General features: G+C 49.7%; 2 protein-coding genes and 1 pseudogene across 2 annotated transcripts; 1 reads left to right on the forward strand and 2 right to left on the reverse strand.

The window, feature by feature from the left end:
- Positions 1-221: 221 nt before the first annotated feature.
- Positions 222-524, forward strand: LOC136462381 (uncharacterized). Its single transcript, XM_066461488.1, has one exon. It carries the CDS (start codon positions 222-224, stop codon positions 522-524), a length of 303 nt encoding a protein of 100 aa, XP_066317585.1.
- Positions 525-6048: 5524 nt separating this feature from the next.
- On the reverse strand, positions 6049-6873 carry LOC136462391 (uncharacterized). Its single transcript, XM_066461496.1, has 2 exons — positions 6656-6873; positions 6049-6469 (listed from the first exon to the last, which is right to left on the reverse strand). The coding sequence occupies exons 1-2, from the start codon at positions 6871-6873 to the stop codon at positions 6049-6051; spliced, it is 639 nt and encodes a 212-aa protein (XP_066317593.1).
- Positions 6874-12510: 5637 nt separating this feature from the next.
- LOC136492203 (uncharacterized) lies at positions 12511-13472 on the reverse strand (annotated as a pseudogene).
- Positions 13473-22621: the final 9149 nt, after the last annotated feature.

The raw sequence follows: 22621 nt of genomic DNA on the forward strand, positions 1-22621 counted from the left end.
CCCTAGAGCTCCTGGAGCTCGACCAATCGTCGCTCCAGGGTGGCGCTGCGCCTTTCCACGGCATTGTGCCGGGGAAACGCACGCGGCCCCTCGGGCGCATCGACCTGCCCGTCTGCTTCGGTACTCCTGCCAACTACCACAAGGAGGTCCTCACCTTCGAGGTGGTTGGGTTCAAGGGAACTTACCACGCCATCTTGGGGCGGCCGTGCTACGCCAAGTTCATGGTGGTCCCCAACTACACGTACCTCAAGCTCAAGATGCTGGGCCCCAATGGCATCATCACTATCGAGTCCACATATGAGCATGCATGCAACTGCGACGTCGAGTGCATCGAGTATGCCGAGGCTATCGTAGAGGCCGAGACCCTCATCGTCAACCTCGACCAACTCGGTAGCGAGGTACCCGACTCCAAGCGTCATGCCGAGACTTTTGAGCCCACAGAGGCCGTCAAACTCATCCTGATCGACCCCACCTGCCCCGACGACCGGGCGCTGAGGATCAGTGCCACCCTCGACATCAAATAGGAAGCCGTGCTCGTCGACTTTCTTCGTGTGAATGCCGATATGTTCGCGTGGGGTCCCTCGGACATGCCGAGCATACCGACGGAGGTCGCCGAGCATGCCTTGGACATCTAGGCCGGCTCTAGGCCGGTGAAGCAGCGCCTACGCCAATTTGACAAGGAAAAGCGCAGGGCCATCGGTGAAGAGATACAGAAGCTCCTAGCGGCTGGATTCATCAAAGAAGTGTCCCATCCGAAGTGGTTAGCTAATCTCGTATTAGTTAAGAAGAAAAATGGGAAGTGGAGAATGTGTGTAGACTACACCAGTCTAAACAAAGCATGTCCAAAAGTTCCTTTCCCATTGCCTTGAATTGACCAAATCATCGACTCCACTGCTGGATGTGAAACCCTATCCTTCCTTGATGCATATTCCGGGTACCATCAGATCAAGATGAAAGAGTCTGACCAGCTCGCGACTTCTTTCATCACACCATTTGGCATGTACTGCTACGTGACTATGCTGTTCAGCCTCAGAAATGCAGGGGCCACATACCAGCGGTGCATGACCCATGTCTTTGGCGAGCACATTAGGAAGACCATCGAGGCCAATGTGGATGACATCGTGGTCAAGTCTAGGAAGGCCAGTGATCTCATCAGCGACTTGGAAATAGCCTTCAGATGCCTCAGGGAATGGGGCATCAAGCTTAACCCCAAAAAGTGTGTCTTCAGGGTCCCTCGAGGCATGCTTTTAGGATTTATAGTCTCGAAACGCGGCATCGAAGCCAACCCGGAGAAGGTCTCGGCCGTGACCAACATGGGGCCGATCCGAGACCTTAAGGGAGTACAGAAGGTTATGGGATGCCTTGCGGCCCTGAGCCGCTTCATCTCGTGCCTTGGCGAAAAAGGCTTGCTTCTATACCATCTCTTGAGGAAATCAGAGCGCTTTTCTTGGACCCTCGAGGCCGAAGAAGCCCTTACCAAACTCAAGGCATTGCTCACCAATCCTCCCATCCTAGTACCGCCAACCAAGGGCGAGGCTCTCTTACTTTATGTCGCCGCCATGACCCAAGTGGTCAGTGCGGCCATAGTAGTCGAGAGGCAGGAAGAGGGGCACGCTCTACCCATCCAACAACCTATTTACTTCATCAGCGAAGTACTCTCCGAGACCAAAACATGCTACCCCCACATCCAGAAATTGATCTATACCATAGTCTTGGCTCGACGCAAGCTGTGTCACTACTTTGAATCCCACCTGGTAACCGTGGTGTCGTCTTTCCCCCTGGGGGAGATAATCCATAACCGGGAGGCCTCGGGTAGGATAGCCAAGTGGGCCATCGAACTCATGGGGGAGGCTCTGTCCTTTGCGCCTTGGAAAGCAATCAAATCTCAGGTCTTAGCTGATTTCATGGTAGAATGGACTGACACCCAACTGCCACCTGCCCAAATCCAGGCAGAATACTGGACCATGTACTTCGATGGGTCCCTGATGAAGACCGGGGCGGGCGCAGGTCTGCTCTTCATCTCACCCCTCGGAGTACACATGCGCTACATGATTCGATCCACTTCGCCACCTCCAACAATGTAGCCGAGTATGAAGCCCTCGTCAATGGCTTGTAGATCGCCATCGAACTTGGGGTACGACGTCTCGACGTACGGGGCGATTCACAGCTCATTGTCGATCAGGTGATGAAGGAGTCGAACTGCCATGACCCCAAGATGGAGGCGTACTGCAAGCTAGTACATCGCCTTGAAGACAAGTTCGACGGTCTCGAACTCAACCACATCGCGTGAAAATTCAATGAGGCCACGGACGAACTGGCAAAGATGGCGTCGGCACGGGCCCCGGTCCCCCCAAACGTCTTTGCCAGAGATCTCCACAAGCCTTCCATTGACTACGCCTTGATAGCGGAAGAGGGCCCATCGGTCGAGCCCACTACAGGACTCGAGGCCCCCTCGGTCGCCGAGACCCCCGTTGCCGAGACCGAGGTTATGGAAGTAAACGTAGAGCCTCCCAAGGCCAACCAGGGCATGGATTGGCGGGTCCTATTCCTTGATTGCCTTGTCCAAGGAGAGCTCCCTACAGACAGGACCGAAGCTAGACGGCTTGCGCGACAAGCCAAGACTTATGTCCTCAGCAACGGTGAGTTGTACCAGTGAAGCCCATTTGGCGTCCTCCAGCGATGCATCACCATTGAGGCAGGCCAAGCCCTACTTTGGGACTTGCACGCAGGGGCCTGCGGGCACCATGCAGTGCCTCGGACGCTCATTGGAAATGCCTTCCACCAAGGGTTCTACTGGCCGACGGCGGTTGCCAACGCCACCAAGCTAGTACGCTCCTACGAGGGATGCTAGTACTATGCGTGGCAAACACACCTCCCGGCCCAAGCCCTCCAAACCATCCCTGTTACATGGCCCTTCGCCATGTGGGGGCTGGACATGGTTGGGCCTCTACAGAAAGCCCCCGGGGGCTACACCCATCTGTTGGTAGCAATCGATAAGTTCTCCAAGTGGATCAAGGCTTGTCCGATCAATCAAATCAAATCCGAGCAAGCGGGGCTATTCTTCACTGATATCATCCATAGGTTCAAGGTTTCGAACACCATCATCACTGACAATGGGACGCAATTTACCGGCCGCAAGTTCCTGATGTTCTGCGATGACCACCACATTCATGTGGCCTGGTTGGCCGTGGGACACCCTAGGATGAATGGCCAAGTAGAACATGCCAATGGCATGATCCTACAGGGCCTCAAGCCAAGAATATACAATCGGTTGAATAAGTTTGGCAAGAAATGGCTTGCCAAACTCCCGTCAGTCATCTGGAGCCTAAGGAATACCCCGAGCCGAGCCACGGGGTTTACACCGTTCTTCCTGGTCTATGGGGCCGAGGCCATCCTCCCCACTAACTTGGAGTATGGTTCCCTAAGGCTTCGGGCCTACAACGAGCAGAGCAACTGCACTACCCGCGAGGACACCCTCGACCAACTGGAGGAAGCCCGAGACGTTACGCTGCTACATTCGGCCAAATACCAGCAAGCTCTACGATGCTATCAAGCCCGGTGCGTTTGAAGCCGAGACCTAAAAGTGGGCGACCTGGTGCTGAGGCTGAGGCAGAGCAACAAGGGCCACCACAAGCTGACCCCGCCATGGGAAGGACCGTACATCGTCGCCCAAGTGCTGAAGCCCAGGACTTACAAGCTAGCCAACGAGAAGGGCGAAATCCTCACCAACGCTTGGAACATAGAACATCTACGTCGCTTTTACCCTTAAATTCCCAAGCATTGTATACATTATTTCTCAAAATACAATTAAGAAGCGTTCTTTAATTGTTCTAATTTTTTGAGAAACCCACCGAGCCCATCACGGGCCTCGGCATTACGATAACACCATAAGGGAGACTCAGCTCTGCCTCTGCAGAGGTGCCCACTGCGGGGCTCGCATAGGACATGGCTCTGCCTCTTTAGAACCAAGCCTCCCTCGGGGGCTAGAAGGGGGGACTCCCCCCTAAGTTCCACACACCATTTTTTAGTCGTTTTTCAAAAAAATTCCTACGCCAAACTCTCTAGTGTGCTCTGACAAATCGATTGTGAAAAACCTAAGGACCGAAAGACTGTCTCAAGGCCAAAAGGTCGGCTGAGTCATGAGATGGCCTACGCCTCCAGGCTATGGCACTCCCTCACCACCTTTTGCCCGAGGGGCAGCTTAGGCTCCGAGGAAGTTTTTTGCAAGAGATTTGTTCAGAGATGAGACAGAGGGCAGAGGCTCGAAAATACAATGAAAAACGATTAAAGAAGCATAAACACATGATTACTTTAAAAATGCCTCGATGGCCACCAGCGTTATGATAGGGTAACATAATCCCTAATCTATTTACATGGCCTCTTGGGCCCAGGTCAAGGCTTAGGGTCTCGAGCATCGGTGGATGGCGTGGGAGGGACCACCTCCTCTTCGAATAGTTTGGCCAGCGCCATGCCAGGGCCCTTCGCCGCCTCCATCAACTTCGTGACCTCCTCGTCGGCCTCCCCATCATCATCGGGCAGGACATAGCCATCGCTGATGGCCTTGAGGTCGACGCCGATGTAGTGCAAGGCGATGACGGCCAGGGCACGCTTAACACCCATGTGCAGCGCCCCTCGGAGTCGCTCACGCACTTGGCCGCTCAACGCAATCAGGCGGCTCCCGAGGGAGCTGCCTGACTGGACCTCCAGGGCCTCACAGGCGGTACGGGTGGCACTCTTCAGCACGTCGTGCTCCCCGATCTCGGTCTCAAGCACCGCCTACACTACGACAGAGGCCTCGGCTGCCCGGGTGACCTCCTTCTCCACCTCTGCGCCAAAAGAAACGGAATGGGGTTGAGCGCAAAGGAAAACAAGCCAAATAGGGGCAAAAGCCTACGGGACTCACCCTCGGCCTTCTCCTCCTAGTGTCAGGCCTCGACTCGAGAGGCCTCGGCTTTCTCCTTCCAGCGCTGGGCCTTGACCCGAAAAGCCTCGGCCTTCTCCTTTAGGTGCTGGACCTCGACCCGGGAAGCCTCGGCCGCCTTGGAAGCCTCTTCCTCCAGCTCTGCATCACACCAAGGAGTTAGGGGCCGAACGCAAGAAAAACAAATAAAACAAGGGGAATAAGACTCACCCTCGGCCTTTCCCCTCCAGACCACAGCCTCGGTCTAGGAAGCCTCAGCCACCTTGAGGGCCTCATCCAAGGCACCTTTCGTCAGCTGGTGCACACCCTGCTCCGTCCCTAGCTGTCCAGCAAGGGCCTTGACAGAGGCCGTGGCTTCTCCAGCCTAGGACCTAAAGGCGTCCTGATCATCGGCCATGTAGGTCAGCTCCTCCTCCAACTCCTTGACCCATGCCACCAAGGGGGCGACCTGCTCCTGAGTCGCCGCCGCTGTAGCCTTCATATCAGCACCGCGTAGGCAGAGGTCCTCCACCTCCGCGCTCCGCGCCGACAGAAGCTCGTTGGCACGAGCGAGCAAGTCTTTCTACCGCTGGAGCTGGTCCTAGATGTCCCTCTCCCATCGGAGGAACACTAACTTCCCAAGGGACCGGGTCTCGAGCTCCTGGATAAGTAGAACAGGGGTCATGCACTGCAAAAAACTCAAAAAAAGATGACACCGCACAAGAAAGGGAGGCGCATACCTGGGTGACCTCGGGTAGATCGTCGGCCATGACGGACAGCGCTGTCCGTAGCGACTGCTCCACCAGCTGGTGGTATTGCTCGAAGGTATCCCAGCGCCCCTCGGCCATGTCCTCAAGGGTGAATAGAGGCTCCCCTTCAGGGTCATCCTAGCTCCACCACAAGACATGCGGGTGATCCCACCCATGGGGCTCAGGTTGCACCCGCACGAGGGCCGAGCTTCCCTCACTGAAGGCTGGAGCAGGCTGCTCCACTATGCTAACCGCCTCGGCATCTGCCCCCTCCCTCCCCCGGGAAGTATCGCCGGAGGAGATCGAATGGACCTCCACTTCCCGGGCGCTTTCTAGCAACAGCGATAGGCCTTGGACCAGGGGCGGTACCAAGGCCTCCGCTGCCTTCATCTCCACTTCCTAGGCCACCGGCTTTGCCATGCTCACGTCGGCCTCCGCCACCATGGCCTCAGTGGTCCCGGGGGCTCCGGCCCCCGCCACCGCGGCCTCGGCGGTCCTAGGCACCCCGACCTCCATCACCTCGGCCTCGGAGGCTCGGGGGGCCTTGACCTCAGTGGCCTCAGCGACCGAGGATGCCTTGGCCTCATCTGACCCACAAGCCTCGGCCTCATGGGTCGGAGGCGCTCCCTCCCTCGCCTGTGTCGGGGCCGCCTTGGCAGCCTCACCTTGGGCGACCGGCTCCTTTGGGTCGGCCCTCGCCGACGTCGTGCCATGGTGTATGGCGGCTTGCGCCTCCACCACCCAGTGGGCGGTGGAGCCGGGGCTCACCTTGAGCGCCTTAAGTGGTGCCAAGGCGGGCACCTCCGCAGGACGCTTCCGGCTAAAGACAAGATACTTACGGGGTCAGCATACGACCAAAGAGCGAACGAAAGATGCTGCAACTATGCCGAAAAAAGGCTTACCTCGAGCGGGGCTGCAACTGCTTTGGCACGGCGACCCTCCTCTGCAAAGGCAGTGGCGGAGACATGACTCTATATCCGCCGGTGCCGGCCGATCCTCGACGGACCCTGGCGCCCCATGGGTCCTCTGCGGGGGCAGTTGCGTCGCCCCCGCCACCACCTGCTCCACCTCTGCCGACGAGCCCACCAGGCTGATGGCGCGCTTTCCCAATGCCCGCGCTTCGGGCGTGTCGGCCTCGGCCCCGGGGTGGGCGATCGCCGGCCCCGAGGCGTCTCCTCCTCCTCCGGAGAGCACTGGGCTACTTGCCAACGCCCCGGGTGTCATCTCCCTGATGTCAGGGAGATGGTCTAGGGGACCCCGCCCCACCTCATTCTCGTCATCTCCATCTAAAGCTTCCGTCGACAGGGACGGCGACGGAGATGACTCCACGGGGAGACCATCCTACCTCTGCTGCTGGCGGCGCTTCTCCAGTCCCTCACGCGCAAGGATCTTCCTCATGCGCTTTACCTCCTCAGCAACCTTCCGCTTCTTCTGTGCCTCGACATGCGCCCGGTTTGCCGCCCGCCGCGCTGCGTCCTTAGGAACGGGCGGCGGGGAGGCTCGCACGTCTCTCATCCCCTGAAGGAACAGCGAACGCAAATAAGGGACCAGAAAATGGCAAGGAACGAGGAGGCCTCGGGGGCTACAGCAGCGCGTGACTTACCAGGGAGAGGAACCCCCGTGACAGGTGCATCACGATGGGGATCAGGCCACCGCTCCTCAACTTCACCTCCACCGTCTCCCTCACCCGACGAAGAATCTCCTCATCAGAGAGGGCAGAGGCGGACATTCGGATGCCCTCGATCAGCTCATCCGGTCTCATCTCGAACAGGCGCCACCGCTGAGCCATTAGCGGCAGCACCCTCCGGCAGTGGAAGGCAGCCATGGCCACAGCCACCGTAAGGCAGCGGCTCCACAGCCTCTCTAGCCCCTCTAGGAGCGGCTGCAGCTTGGGCTGATCCTCCCTCAGGACGCCATACTTCCACTTCTCCAGATAGCTCTCCACGATCTGCTCGGTGTAGGGGGGAAGTCCGCCATCGTCATTGTGGAGATAGAACCAGCTGGTGTACCAACGGCGATTGGTTGATGCGAGCTGGGCTGGGATGTAAAGGTGCTGACGGTCCTAGCGCACTTGGAGAGTATAGCCGCCGGCCCTCACCACCTTCCTCGTGCCCGACATACCCATCGGCTTGGTGGTATGCCCCGCCCGGAAGAGGTGGAGCCACAACTCCCATGGGGAGCGATCCCTAGGTACCCCTCGCAGACGATGACGAAGATGGCTGCCTACGTGATGGAGTTGGGGTTGAAGTTATGGAGCTCCACACCGTAGTAGTGCAGGAGTGCCCGCATGAACCAGTCCACCGGCAGGCCGAGGCCACGCTCGTGAAAGGATACGAAGCTCACGACGTAGCCGTCGCGTGGCCTCGGCTCCGGCTCGCCTGACGGAGCGATCCACTCCGGCCTGCTGGGGTCGGTAATCAGACGGAGAAGGCTATCGTCGACGAGCGACTGGAGCGTCTCCACGGACATGTTGGACTGACCCCAAGGGTCCGCCTCAATGACAACGGCACCGGCCATGGGTGCGACGGAGAATATGACTACGGCGGTGAGCCTCTCTCGCTCTCTCTACCTCGCCTCTCTTCTTCTCCTCAGCGCTCTCTGTTCTAGCAACGGCTCAAGGGCGACAAAGGCGAATGTAGGCAAGGTAAGGAGGGGAGGGGTGAGGCTCGTCGTGTATTTATGCAGGAAGGAGGCGAAATAGGCGGGCGACGGAATCGGGAAAGTTTCCCTCAGATCCGGCACAGTTAATCCAGATCTGATTTTACCGCCCACGTACCCACCTTTTCCTCATTAATCGCGTGAATAGTTATATTCCATCCGCTGACACGGCGTCGCGTCCGACCGCTGCAGTGGCAGGCGTCGTTCCACCTCCTTGAGAAAATTGCCTCAAAAGGCGCGCTTGTTGTTGTCAAACTGATAGGGGGAGGAATATCCCCCACCCAATTCCTTTCGGACGAAGGAACTAGGCGCTGAGCCCGTTACGGTCTAGGGGTTCGAAGGCTGGGCCCCCGAGGGTTTTGACAGCCGCCCCAGGGCAATAGAGTCAGGGACGACTACGGGCGAGCCCATACAGGGCTGAGACCCAAGCAAGCGAAACACTTGGGACGCCCTAAGTCGTGTCTGAGACCGGCAGGGAGGTCTCCGAATGGGATCCCACCGTAGGGAGGCACCGAGCCACCGGGGCCCATCGAACGGCCCCGACACCCACTAGAGAAACCCTCTGGTACTCTTGGAGTGTGTCTCTGGACCGCTAGCTGACCCCTATCGAACAGGGCACGAGCCTTCACTCGGACTTACCCGATAACAGCTCACCAGAAGTGCCACTGCTCGCGCCCATCGAGGGTAGCATGGCACCCTCCACCCCTCCTTCCGAACGAAAAGGATGCGCGAGGGTCGTACAAAAAGCCAGGAGAACCCTTGATGGCCTTCTTGCTCCGTATAGAGGCTAGGGGGCTCTTCCTGCAAACTTGTCGAGGCTCAGCGACCCGAACTCGCACTCATGAGCTCGGCAAACGTAATAAAACCCCTCTCACGATGAAAGAAAAGCCCCTGGAGGAATAAATCCACTCCTCCAGGGCCTCGGGGGCTACACCCGGCGGGTGCGCTCACGCGCACCCACCGAAGCCTTGAGTACGAAACACCATCCCGCCAGGAGCTACTGCGAGCCGAGTCTCACCAAAACCTCAAGGAGAGCGCTCGCACTCTCCCTGAGGCTCGGGGGCTACTATCGGGTACCACGAGAAGGGGTCCCCTAAGCAACTATTGAAAAAAATCGCTTATACCCCATCAAAATCAAAGCCAAGAGACAACAATTGGCTAAACCCCGACCATGTCCGAGGCCACCTACTCTCCGCCTCGCTAGAGGCCTTGCACGAGAGGCCTCGGACGGCCTACCGATTTTCCGTCTTGATCGAGGCCTCGCACGAAAGGCCTCGGCCGGGGAACCGATTCTCCATCTCGCCCGAGGCCCTGCGCGTACAGCCTCAGACGAGACGCCGATTCTCCGCCTCGCTCAACGCTGGCTCGGCAAAACGGCCCCGTCGCCTCCGCCTCAACCAACTTCTCGGACAAGATGTCACGTCCGCCCGGCGCGTTCAACCACTCCCGCGATATCAGCCGAACGACGGCTCGACACAGCGGCGTGGCCGACTGGACGCCAGTCACATCGAAGCCATGCCGTCTAGGACAGGACAGGGCAGGGGTTACCAGCCGCTATGCTTGATGCTATGCCCACGACCGGCGCCTGTACTGCGCTGTGCTACCTAACTCCTGCTCCAGGGACAACGCGGCGTGCGGAGTCAGGTCCAGGTTACTATAGCCTCGGAATCAGTGTACAGGCCCAACCGCTCCCTCCATGCCTCGGCAGTCTACTTCAGGGTCTCGGCAACCTTAGGGTTCATGCCCGCCGAGCCCCCCACGACGGCTCGGCCTCGGCACCAACTGAGCCTCGGCTCTTCACACGGTCAACACACAACAACCAGCACGTCGCTTGCCAGGCCCTGCGTCAAGCTATCACTAGAGCTCCCACGTCGCACAAGATCGGATGTGACCGGTGCGTTGCTCCAGCACTTCAAGGGCAGGACCACTCCATCAACTATGCCGCCACAGTAGCAGGCTACAGGGCTCGGATATGCCGCCTCTGTTCGCACGACGCCGCGTGGCTAACACATGTATCACCCCTGTCCCCCCTTCAACTATAAAGCGGAGGGATCGGGGCTGTTTCTAGGGGACCTGAGCGCAGGAGATAGACGAACACGTATAGGAAGACAGACTTGCTCTCACGCTCGCTCTCACCCAGGCATAGACACGAACGGCCACGAACACGGACAGACAAACTCACTCGCGCGCAAGCGACACTCTGTAACACGCACGCTTCTCCGTCGCCTGAGATCAACATCTCAAGCAATTCACGCCGCCCCGCGCAGAGACCTGGGACTAGCTCCCTCTCTCGCCCTGCTTGTAACCCCCTACTACGAGCATTTCGGTGTAAGGAATACAAGATCGATCTCTCAGACTGGACGTAGGGCACCCATTGCCCGAACCAGTATAAACCTTGTGTCTCTTTGCATCACCATCCAGGACTAGGGGCACGCAGTACATTTTTATTAGTTGGTTGAGGGCCCACCGGTCCGAAACACCGACAACTAATTTACGATAATGTCAATACATATTTACGATAGTTGGGTTACTATAACACATGGAGATATTTATCATAACGTTACAATAAACCACTTAGTATGGAGTTACTATAATCTCGTAAATTAACATAGTTATTGTCATAACTCAAAGTGGCTACAGAATAAGTTATTTTGTAGCCAGTTACATGGTAGTAGTTCTATATATATATAAGTAGTGGTGGTTTCATTCAAAATTATTAGTCCAAATAGGAACGGAAAACTTTAAGACCTTGTTTGGATACATGTGTATTCACTTTAATGCATAATTCAATTCCAATCCACTCCAACGCATGTGGATTGAGATGAATACATACACATCCAAATAAGGCCTAAGCTACTGTATCTCCATCCTATACAAGCATACTTTTGTTATCTATATAACTCTCTCACTTCTCCACTTTTTCCCTCACAATCATATCTTCTTTCTCATGAGGTTATTGTTAATGTACACCACCACCGCCTGCAGGTACCACTTTTTCATCTGATGAGTCTAGTTGGCCTAACAAGACATACAACAAAGCTACTGCATTATTAGTCTGCTCTATAGTCAGGCCTCTCCGTTTCCTTCTCTCCATATGTGGGTTTTCATATATTTTTCCTTGTTCTTTTTGTAGGGCGTTGCAACTTGCAAGTACTGTATCATAAAGATTCGGCTACTACAATTCTCACAATTTGTGGCCGGTGGCAAGGCAGCCGTGTTCAACCTGCTTTGTGAGATCCCGTTTTTTTGTTAGTTCTCTATTTTTAATTTCTTTGAAAGTGGTCGAGTTGCATAGTTATTACCAAGTTAATTACCGTCTGCGTTCTTATGAGCGATTGACCACTTCAAAGGTTTTTTTGCCCGAGCTTTTAGTACGATTGGGGCTCTTTCTTCTCCTGAATCTCTTCTCTGGCAGAAAGAACAAGATGTAAAATGGGCTCTTGTTGTGAATGAAGAAGAAGAAACAATAAGCAAATCTTATGCAGTGGTGGTGAAACAATCTATACATCCACAATAAGTCCTTTTCTAGTGCTACCATTCCTCACAGGGCATCCCCGATGATTTTTTTTTTGTTTGGCAGAGTTCGCCTTGAAGATTGTAAAATCTTGCAGTTCTCTATTCATGATCATGAGAAGTTTTTATGACTGAATTAGCGAACTGAACGTACACAACTAGAAAGCTTTCTCGTGGAGAAACCTATCCACTCATGTTTTACTCGATTTGATGTGGGTTCTCGTATTTTTCTAGATTTTCTAGATTTATTCAAAATTTAACAGTGCTATTGTTTCAGTAGTAACTAACGTGGCCGTCGAGTGACTGTTGACAATGAGATGCCGGTGGTAACTTCATTGATCTTTAGATCAGCGGATCTAGCTTTTATCTTTTGAAGGTGCTCATAAGGTTATAAGGGTAAATATGGCTATGTACTATGTTAAAAAAATCTCCAAACTATTTATGTAGAGCAAAAGAAAAACTTATCACGCCCATCACACTCAAGGATACATTTCGGTGAAGGGACATGTGAGATGGAACTAAAATAACAAAGAAAAAAGACTTATAGGGATTTCACGGGATAGAATCAGCGATAACTAACTTCATCATTTCCTACCTAGGGAAAAAATGAATTAGTATTAAAGCCGGAAGCCTGAAGTTATTTTGTTGTGAGAGAAAAATACTATAGATTCTAACTGATAAGCCGGTTGATAAGTTAAAGCGAACAGGCCCTTTGTTTCTCTATTACTAATCAAAATTGAAATTAAAAAAAAACTAATAAAAAATGGACCTGCGGTTATTGCACATGGCATAGCAACGGCTCCTGCATCGCTGCATCATCGCCTGATTCATTGCACGGACTAGATAAAAAAAATCCTGCTTAATTATAGCCCGAAAACGTCCTCACGGTCTCCACCATCGACGGGGAGAACACGGCCCCACCGTTGCTGGCGGCGCTGTTCATGTTCATCGACATCACTGGGCCGATCGCCGCGACGGCGTCGACCGGCGGCGGGAACTGGCCGTAGAGTCCCCTCGGCGCGCAGAGCTGCTGCAGGTCTGATGCTGCGGCGTCGGGCGCGAACAGTAGCGGGATGTCGGGCGCCATGAAGTGCGCATCCAGAGGCGGGGCCGGCAGCGGCGGCATCAACTGCGAGTCCGCGTAGGGAGGCGGCCCCGCAGCGTGGGTGGTGTTGGCGCAGCTCTCGGACGAGGACGAAGACGACTCGTCCTGCGGGGCGGCGGCGACGACCGACCCCGAGTTGACGCGCCCCGCCGGGGGCGGCGCGCCACGGCCGTGACTGTCGAGGCCGGTGAGCTTCTGCACGATGGACATGAAGTCGCGCGGATTGGTGCGGATCACCTTGGGCGAGTGCGTGTAGATGATTACCGGTTGCTGCTGCTGCTGCCGCCTTGGCGGCTGTGGCGCCGGGGCCGGCCGGTGGTGGCTGCTGCTGGTGATTATGGCGTTCGAGGGCGACGACACGGACGAGTTGGTCGATCCCGAGCCCGAGGAGAGCGGCGAGGTGGTCCTTGTGTATACTGTGGGAGTCCCTGCGGACCTTGAACGCAGCGTGCCGCGCCACGCCAGCACCGCCGCCGGCGCCGGGCTGCCGCGGCGATGATGTAGGGCTCATGGGCAGTTGGCTAGTGGGTGGTTGGCAATGGCTGCCTGGACGGGATAGAGGGATCGGGGAGCGTGTATAAATAGCCGAAGACTGCCGGACGGGGTGGAGGAGCCTCGAGGAGGAGGAGTGCATGTGCATGCGGGGATATTTCGTTGGGACGGTGAGCGGCCGGAGGCGCGCGAGAAGATGGTGGCGGGAAGGAAGGCCGCGCAGCGAGCGAGCAGCTCCCTTCCTTCCACTCAGCCCGATCGATCCAGTGGGAGTGGGTGGCAGTTACCACTCCTGCTCCCTCCCTAAAAAGAACAGAAATCTAGTTTCTTGATGAGTCCAACAATTCCAATTCCAATTTTAATTAAATAAATAGGAGTGTATATAAAATATATTAATATTATGCCCTAAAAATATTAATATTTATAATATATAATAATCATCACTAAATTAAATTAATCATAAAATATATTTATAGTAAAACTATTTATAAAAATATGAATACTGATACTTTTTTTGAAATTATAAATCATTGAAAAATGTAGCTTCTCGGTAAACGAGATTTTTATTCATTTTAGGAGGAAGGGTGCTGTCTGTTTTTTGAAAGGGCAAAATATTCATTCATTCATTAAAGACATCGTACAGAAATGGGGCATATATAAAGATACCCATTTAAAGTTGTGCAGAGCAATTTGGATAATATTCCCTCCATTCTAAATTATAAGTTATTTTAACTTTCTTAGAGAGTCAAAGCATCTTAAGTTTAATTAAAATTATAGAGAAAATTACAAAGATTTATGACAATAAATAGGTATACTACAAAAATATAATTAATAATAAAGAATCTAATGATATTTATTTGATATCATAAGTGTTATTATTTTATTCATTTCTCCTATATTTCAGGTGCCTGAATTTTAAGATGATTTCAGACCACACTCTTGTACTACCAATTAGTACAAGTAAATTGTCACTTTTATGGTTTGTTATTTGTCCTGTGTCATAACATATCAAATTTTTGTCTTTGTCTGACTATAGAAATAATTGAAAATTGTTAAATTGTCTTTGTGCAACACATATAAGATTTTGTCAAGTTTATGGTTTTGTCTAACGGGTTTTTTTTATTCTCGGAACAAAAAAAAATACAGATTATGTGTATAGAAATTACAACGAACTAAAACTGTAATTTTAGTATAAAATATATGCAATAACCAGTCGCCTAAAAGAAAGTTAAAATTTGCGCACTTGAAATTTAGCAAATCCCTATTTTATTATATAAATTTGGTCAGACTTGAGATGGTTTGAATCTCCAAAGTTGGAATGACTTATAATTTAGGACTGGAGAGATTACAAGTTTGAGAATGTGCTAAAGCTTGGCAAGAATAAACACAATTTCCTCTAATGTTTGCCTGTCTTGCTTGCTTTGCTAACCTGTCTGCAACTCCGTTAATTTCACTTCTAATCTTGAGAATTGAGCAATTTCTTCCTCTTCTGACATTTTTTAGTACCGCAAGGATTGGCTGAGACCAATGGCCTAGGTTGTGTGGTTGTGGAGTATAGAGCTAGCGCCAGCGTTGGCCAGCACTTGATTGTCTGTGAGAGGGAAGTATAAAATTGATGCTAGTTTTGCACCTGAGGAGTAAAGCATTTCCTTCCGCTTCCAATGGGTCCATCCAATGCTTGAGCTAAAGCAACCTGAAAGAAAATGCCGATGCTGTTTGATTTTGGATAGGAGATTAAAGGATCACAAAATATTTTCGATCCTGCTGCGAGTGCATGTAAAGATGCACTAGTATTTATGGTGGGAGGCACGAAGGGGTAAGTATTTTGATTAGATTTTGCATGCAGCACCCGCCATCCTGCGCTCCGCCTGACTAGTGGGTCCAGCAGTAAGTGGGTCGCAACACAATCCAAGTTCCAAAACACTGAGGCTACCCTGTTTGGATCTAAGGTTGCAAGCTAGGTTAAAGAGGGCTAAAAGTGCTAACATATGACTTTACTCTCTTTCTCTCTTATCTCTCCTTCACCTTTTAGTCATGTATCTAAACATGCCAAGGGGCTAAACTTTAGCCAAGGGGATCCAGACAGGGCTCAGGTAGAGAGTTTCATGACGTTATTTTCAACACTGCCATATCATATAGAATGAAATAAAATATGGATGAAACACACACTCTCAATGGAGAGTTTCATTCTATAGTTTCATAGACATTTAATTTCATGATAAGAGAGTTGGTAATCGTGTCAAGAGAGTTTCATCCCCATGAAACTCACTTCTTCTCTCTCTTCTTATAAACATTGCCACTTCATCAAAATGCTAATGTGGTGTCTCATTAAATGCAAATGAAACTCTGAATAAAACTCCCACAGGGACTGACATAATATCTGACATTATTGACCAATTCAAAAATTAAAGAGTCATCCATAAGATGCAAGAAAAAAAATAAACTACTCTCAACTCTAGTAGCTTGCATGCAGTGGTGGAGCCAGAAATTATACATAGTGGGGATAGGTCGAAGAATTTCAAAATATGAGAATTGACTGTAGCTTATTTGTTTAGATTTTTGTTCGAAGTTAGGCTCCTATTTTTCTGTATTTGTTCTAGTGTTTGACGATTTAACCATGCTCATTATTTTTCACGTAGTAGACGACCGTGTCTATCGATAGTGGGTCACATGTGATGACTTATGAATATTGGAATTTGCCGGCTTAGTATTTCGGAAATGGTCATACCTGTGGTAGGTGATCCTGTTTGTCGACAACGAGGTGCATGTGATGACTCATGAATCTTAAAATATACCAGATTAGTATTTTGAAAGTGCTCATAGTTAAGTAGGATGTGTGTGTTGTTCATAGGAATGTGTGTATGTGCATGTATGTGAGCGCCTATATCTATACTGCCATTTACAGTAAAAATAGATGGTCACTGAATTGTTATTGCTAGTTAAATACACATTCAATAAAATATAAAGTATAATGAATAATAAGTATTTTAGTAAAACCAAAAATATATATTTATCTCCTAATATGATAGGCAAACAAATATAGATAAAACTAAAATATCTTATTCTAATAATATTCTATGTGATTTTATTGTCTAAAAGATATCAATAATCATATATAACAAGATTTTTTATTATACTCTTTTATTTAATATAAACATAGACTATTAACACTATATATTATATAAAAATATGTATTGTAGGGGTGGGGTGGGCATGGCCCCTGCTGGCCCCCCTCGGTTCCGTCACTGCTTGCACGTGTAATTTTGTTGTCTAAAAGATATCGATAGTCGTATATAACAATATTTTTTGTTATACTCTTTTATTTAATATAAACATAGACTATTAACTATATATATCATATAAAAATATGTATTGTAGGGGGGCATGGCCCCCACTGGCCCCCCTCGGCTCCGTCACTGTTTGCATGCCTTCTGCTCATCTAAGGGCCGAACAGAGCTCAAAACCACAAAACAATGTGCCTTCTAAACAGAAAAAAAAATTTAGTTGGCAATTGTTAAACACCAAGTCACTCTTCTTGTGAGTAAGCCAAGCTTCTCAATAAGGCTTACTTTGGCAGCACAGATGAATTAACCCCGGAAAACAACCACGAGCGTGGATTTTTTTTTTGGACATTTGATTCCCGCCACCATCCCTAGGGAGATGTCCATGCGGGGGAGTTTTCCCGTGGCTGTTTGGCATGGGGCGTGCTATACACCGACCAGGGGCGCCGAGTTGTCCGCCGACCAGATGAAACTCAATATATTTTCCGCATCCTGCTTGCTAACGCATGTGGGGCCGGCTTCTGCGTTGGCGTGGGCCGGCTGGCTTATGCGTTTCTGTTTGTGTTTCAACGAGCGTGGGCCGACCGCTCCCACCGTATGGTTTTGCTCCGCTTCCCACACATCCTGGTTTCATGTTTCTAAAAGAGTAAATTGCATGGCCAGTCCTTAAAGTATTGGGCTAATTTTGTTTGGGTCCCCAAACTATGAAATTGCACTCTTGGCTCCCCAATCTACTTAATTCGGTGCATGTAGATCCTAAAGAGCCCAGGCGGTGTCAAGCAGTCGACGTGGCTGTCCACATACATAGGGGAGGCATGTGAGGCACACATGACCCTCGGCAGCTACTGGCTTTTTAGCCAAAAAGCCCCCCGCACGATCTCATCTTCTCCACCTCACTCCTTTCCTTTCTCTCGGACCTCGATGAAAGGGGGAAAAGGGGCGGAGCGTGGCGACACCGGCGACGGGTGATGTTCACGAAGGCGGCGCGGGCGGAGAGCGAGGACGACTCGACGACCGTGCCTAGAGGGCCCTCTAGGCGCGGGCAGTGGGGGAGATGGCCGCCAAATTGCATCAGAAAGGAGAACCAGTGGCTGAATACGGTGAGTTGAAGAAACCCTATCTTGATCTGAACCCTCTATTGAGTTTTTGCTATGGATTTGTGGACATTACGGTAGATTTAGGCCATTTTGATTTGAAAGTAGTTGATTTGTAGGCATGAATGGCGGTGTACAGGGTTCTTGGTATGGATGAGAAAATTTTTGAACTGAATGTTGAAAATTGGTTGAAATATAGGTCTAGGGTCTAACCAGTTCAGTCTAGAGGTGCATTATGGTGGTTTTTTTGTTGGTGTTCGGGAGAACCGTGCTTACCTCGATGAAAAAATTGACTGGTTTGATTAGTGTGATGCTGATACTTGGTCACCCCTATGGATAAAGGACTTTGTGGAAGAGTTAGGTTATGATAAGGAATCACGTACACTGAAGGTGCATTGGTTATTGCCAGGGAAGACAATAACAGATGGTTTGAGACTTATAGAGACTGATAGTGACACAATGGTCATGATGTATGTGATTGATAGGGTGAGGAACCTGGTCATTTATCTTGATCATCATGATATGATTTGTTCTGGTATCAATTGGGATGACATTGTAGCAAATCATGTTTGTAGTTTGCCTAAGGTCTTTAGTCCTGTTAAGGTTGTGACAGCTGAAAGGAAGTGGAGAAATTGCCAGTGTTTTACACAAACCTGAGGAAGGCCACTGAGTGGAACCAAGATCCAGTACATGATGGCATTGAGGCAGATGACAGTAATTCAGATGACTCAGACTTTAATGATAGTGATTATGAGATTGGATTTTCTGATGATGACCTGTTTGTTGACAATGTCGATGCTGGTGTGTTTGATGAAGGGCAACTAAGGGTTGTAAAATGTTCAAATGGAAGAAGGCTGCGGATAGCAAACTCAAGAGGAAGCAATCTATGACTATGTCAGTTGGAGATGAGGATGAATCAATAGAAGAGGAAGTGATTGACTTGGCAGATTCTGATGAAGGTAGCAATAGGAACAGGTTTAGGGAATTTCGGCAGGAAGATTTGCTGAATCCATCATTCAGTGTAGGGCAAGTATTTGGTACAGTTGAGCTTGTGAGGAAGGCCATCACAGAGTACAACCTTAGGAATAGGGTAGAGATCAAAATGCCCTAGAAATGATAGGAAGAGAGTCAAGGCTCATTGTGTTGAAGGGTGTCTATGGAACTTCTATGCATCCATGGATAGTAGGACAAATTATTTTCTAGTGAAGACATACAATGGCCATCACAACTGCCAGAAAAAGTGGATGATCAAGACTTGTACCTCCAAGTGGCTTGCAGAGAAGTAGTTGGAAACATTTAGGGCAGACAACAAGATGACCCTACCTAACTTTGCAAGAACTGTTCAAAAGGAATGGAACCTTACTCCATCTAGAACCAAGTTGTGGAGAGCAAGAAAATTTGCATTGCAGACTATATATGGTGATGAGTTGAAGCAGTACTCTCAGTTGTGGGATTATGGGCAAGAGTTGAGAAGGTCCAATCCTGGTAGTAGCTTCTACCTTAATCTAACAGAAGGGGCATTTAGTAGTTGTTACTTATCACTTGATGCTTGCAAAAGAGGTTTCTTAAGTGGATGTAGACCAATCATCTTTTTAGATGGAATGTCACCTGAAGACAAAGTTTGGACAGTAGTTGCTTACTGCTATAGGGATGGATCCAAATGATTGCATCTTCCCAATTGCTTTTGCAGTGGTGGAAGTTGAATCTCTCTTGTCCTAGAAATGGTTTCTACATAGCCTAAAAGATGACCTCCGCATTGACAACACATTCCCATGGACTATCATGACAGACAAGCAAAAGGTAAAATAACATTTGCACAAAGTTTTCTGCATAATCATTGACTAATAACATTTGCATGTTTGTTCACTAACACATTACCACTGTATTTTTGTAGGGTCTTATCCCTAGCTGTGGCACAAGTGTTCCCCGAGGCTGAAGCACAGATTTTGTGTGAGGCATCTGTACCAAAATTTCTAAGTCCATTTCAAAGGTGACAACCTCAAAAATCAGCTGTGGACATGTGCTAGGTCCACCTGTGTGAGGCATTGGGAGAAGAACATGTAGAAAATGAAGGAAATAGATGCAGCTGCCCACCAATGATTGGAGCAAATGGCACCAAATACTTAGGTCAGATCCTTTTTCAGCACTTTCCCAAAATGTGATGTGTGACTCAATAACAATTGTGAGGTCTTTAACAAGTACATCTTAGAGGCTAGGGAGCTACCCATCCTAAGTATGTTGGAGAGAATCAAAAACCAAATAATGACTAGACACTACAACAAACAAAAGGAAGCAGAAAACTTTGTTGGAACTGTTTGCCCAAAGATAAGGAAAAAACTTACCAAGAATGCTGAATTTGCTAATATTTGCTATGCCATGCCTGCTGGCTAGGGAATATTCCAAGTGCAGTCCAAGGAAAACACATACATTATTGATATTGTCAACAAGCAATGTGAGTGTAGGAGGTAGGATCTCACAGGTATTCCATGTTCCCATGCCATTTCCTGCTTGAGACATGAGAGGATACCTCCAAAGACAGTGATCCCTGCCTATTACTCTATTGAAGCTTTTGCAACTAGATATGCCAACAACATTTGGCCATGTAAGGACATGGCTGACTGGGAGAAGACTGATGGACCTCTAGTTGCTCCACCAGTTTATGATAAAAGGATTGGGAGGCCACCAAAGGTAAGGAAGAAACAAGCATATGAGGTTCAAGGTAGAAATGGACCTAAGCTAACAAAGCATGGGTCCAAAATGCACTGCAGTTGGTGCAAATCACCAGATCACAATGTGAGGACATGTGAATTGAAGAAGGCAGGCATCAGTCCAAGTGGCATTGAAGAAATACCTCCAATAGTTACTAATGACCATGGTGTATGTACTATGTTCTGTTCTATTACACTAGACAGTCATCGCTTCAGTTGTTAACATTATTGTTCTTATAGGATGACATAGAGGCTGAGGCACCACCACCTTTTGATTACCCAATGCAAGAAGAGATGACACAGGAAATAATGCTTTCACAGATGCTTTCTTAGGTTTGTGTGATTTCAATTTTACTTTACTATTTGCATGACCAATTTTACTCTACTAATCTCAATCTACATTTTTCTTGCTGCCTGTAGCCCACTCAATGCAGCAGCCTAAATCAGCAGTTGGGACCCTTGCTAGACTCTACCTTCATTCAGTCCAACCAGCCAACTACAAGACCAGTAGTTATCACTGTTGCAACTAAAGCAGGTGGGGCAAGAGTGAACAAGATGAAAGTAACTACTGCCGGCAAGAGCAAAGAAGCTGGACAAGGTGGAGGGAACAAGGGCAAGAAGACTAGAGGAGTTCATGGGAAGAAGACCACATCTGAAAATGTTGCATGAAACTGTGGACATGCCAACATGACTTTTGTGACTAGAATAGAAAAGCAATATAGTTGCCTTTTGTTGATAGCAACATGGAATAGGGTAGCAGTATAGTTGCTTTTGTGGATAGAAACATCTTTTGTAATGCATAAACACTAGTATGCATGCCAAAAGTCTAGACATCTTGTATAGATGGATGTATGCATGTGATGCAATGCCATTGTCTTAGGCTACAAACTTCATGACTGGATGTACAACTTTGGTTGCTAAGCATCACAATGCAGTTTGCCAAGAATGCTAAAATGTGTTCTTCTAAAATTACAGTCACAAATACCATAAATTTCAGTTAGATAACATGCATGATCAATACCATAAAGCATTACCAGTTCTTACATGGAAATATTACAAGTTCACACATAAACAAAAGCATTCCTACTCCCCAAACCTACTTCACATTCACCATTCACTTCTTCATCTAAACAAGCACCAGCAGCAGTTGCACAAACTACAATTATCAAGCAGATACAGAGAATGCATTTCAAGAGCCCTGCAATATCATATCCTATATTGATCAAAGTTCTAAGCTCTACTTCAACAGCTGTGGCATGCTCTACTTCAACAGTTGTGGCATCTCTATTTCCCAGGTCGACATTCTTCTCCAACATGCTCTCAGTAACTTCATCAGATTGCATCCTAGCTGCCATTTCTTTTGCTGCTTCTGTCTCCAAGTGGTTGATGTATCCTTCCTCCCAAAGAAAAAATGGGCAACCAGTTCCATCCTTCTGCAGATTCATCAAACAGATAAAGCACACATATTGAAAACTTGGACTGTAATACTTAGATTTGGAATGAACTCAAGCTGACAAACTTAACTTATATTGTGATCTAGGCAGGTGTAGAAGATCTGATCCAAGGACCACGCCTGCTTCGAACGACACTTTACTACCTTATGACAATGGCACCTCGGGCACATAATCAGTCACGACTCATCACCGTGCCTCCTGGTCGCCGCCACCGAGCTCGATTCGGTGGCCATCTCCCCCACCGCCCGTGCCTATAGGGCCCTCTAGGCGCGGCCGTCTAGTTGTCCTCGCTCTCCGCCCTGCGCCGCCTCTATGAACAGCACCAGTCGCTGGCGTCATCACGCTTCGCCCATTTTCCCCCTTTTGTCGAGGTCCAAGAGAAAGGAAAGGAGCACTATTCGCCTAAACAGTCGTTTAGCCCGTTTAAACACCGTGTAAACGCTATACGGTGGTGCGCCGTTTCCGTTTAATCACCCGTTTACCCCGTTTAATTGGCCGTTTAGCCCATTTAATGGGACGTTTTGCCCGAATAATGGCTAAACGGTAGGTGACCGACTGTTTACCGTTTAGCGTTTAGGAAAACACTGGAAAGGAGTGAGGTGGAGAAGATGAGATCGTGCGGGGGCTTTTTGGCTAAAAAGCCAGTATCTACCGAGAGTCACGTGTG

The sequence above is a fragment of the Miscanthus floridulus genome, chromosome 1 (assembly GCF_019320115.1).
Source record: "Miscanthus floridulus cultivar M001 chromosome 1, ASM1932011v1, whole genome shotgun sequence".
Classification (NCBI taxonomy): domain Eukaryota; kingdom Viridiplantae; phylum Streptophyta; class Magnoliopsida; order Poales; family Poaceae; genus Miscanthus; species Miscanthus floridulus.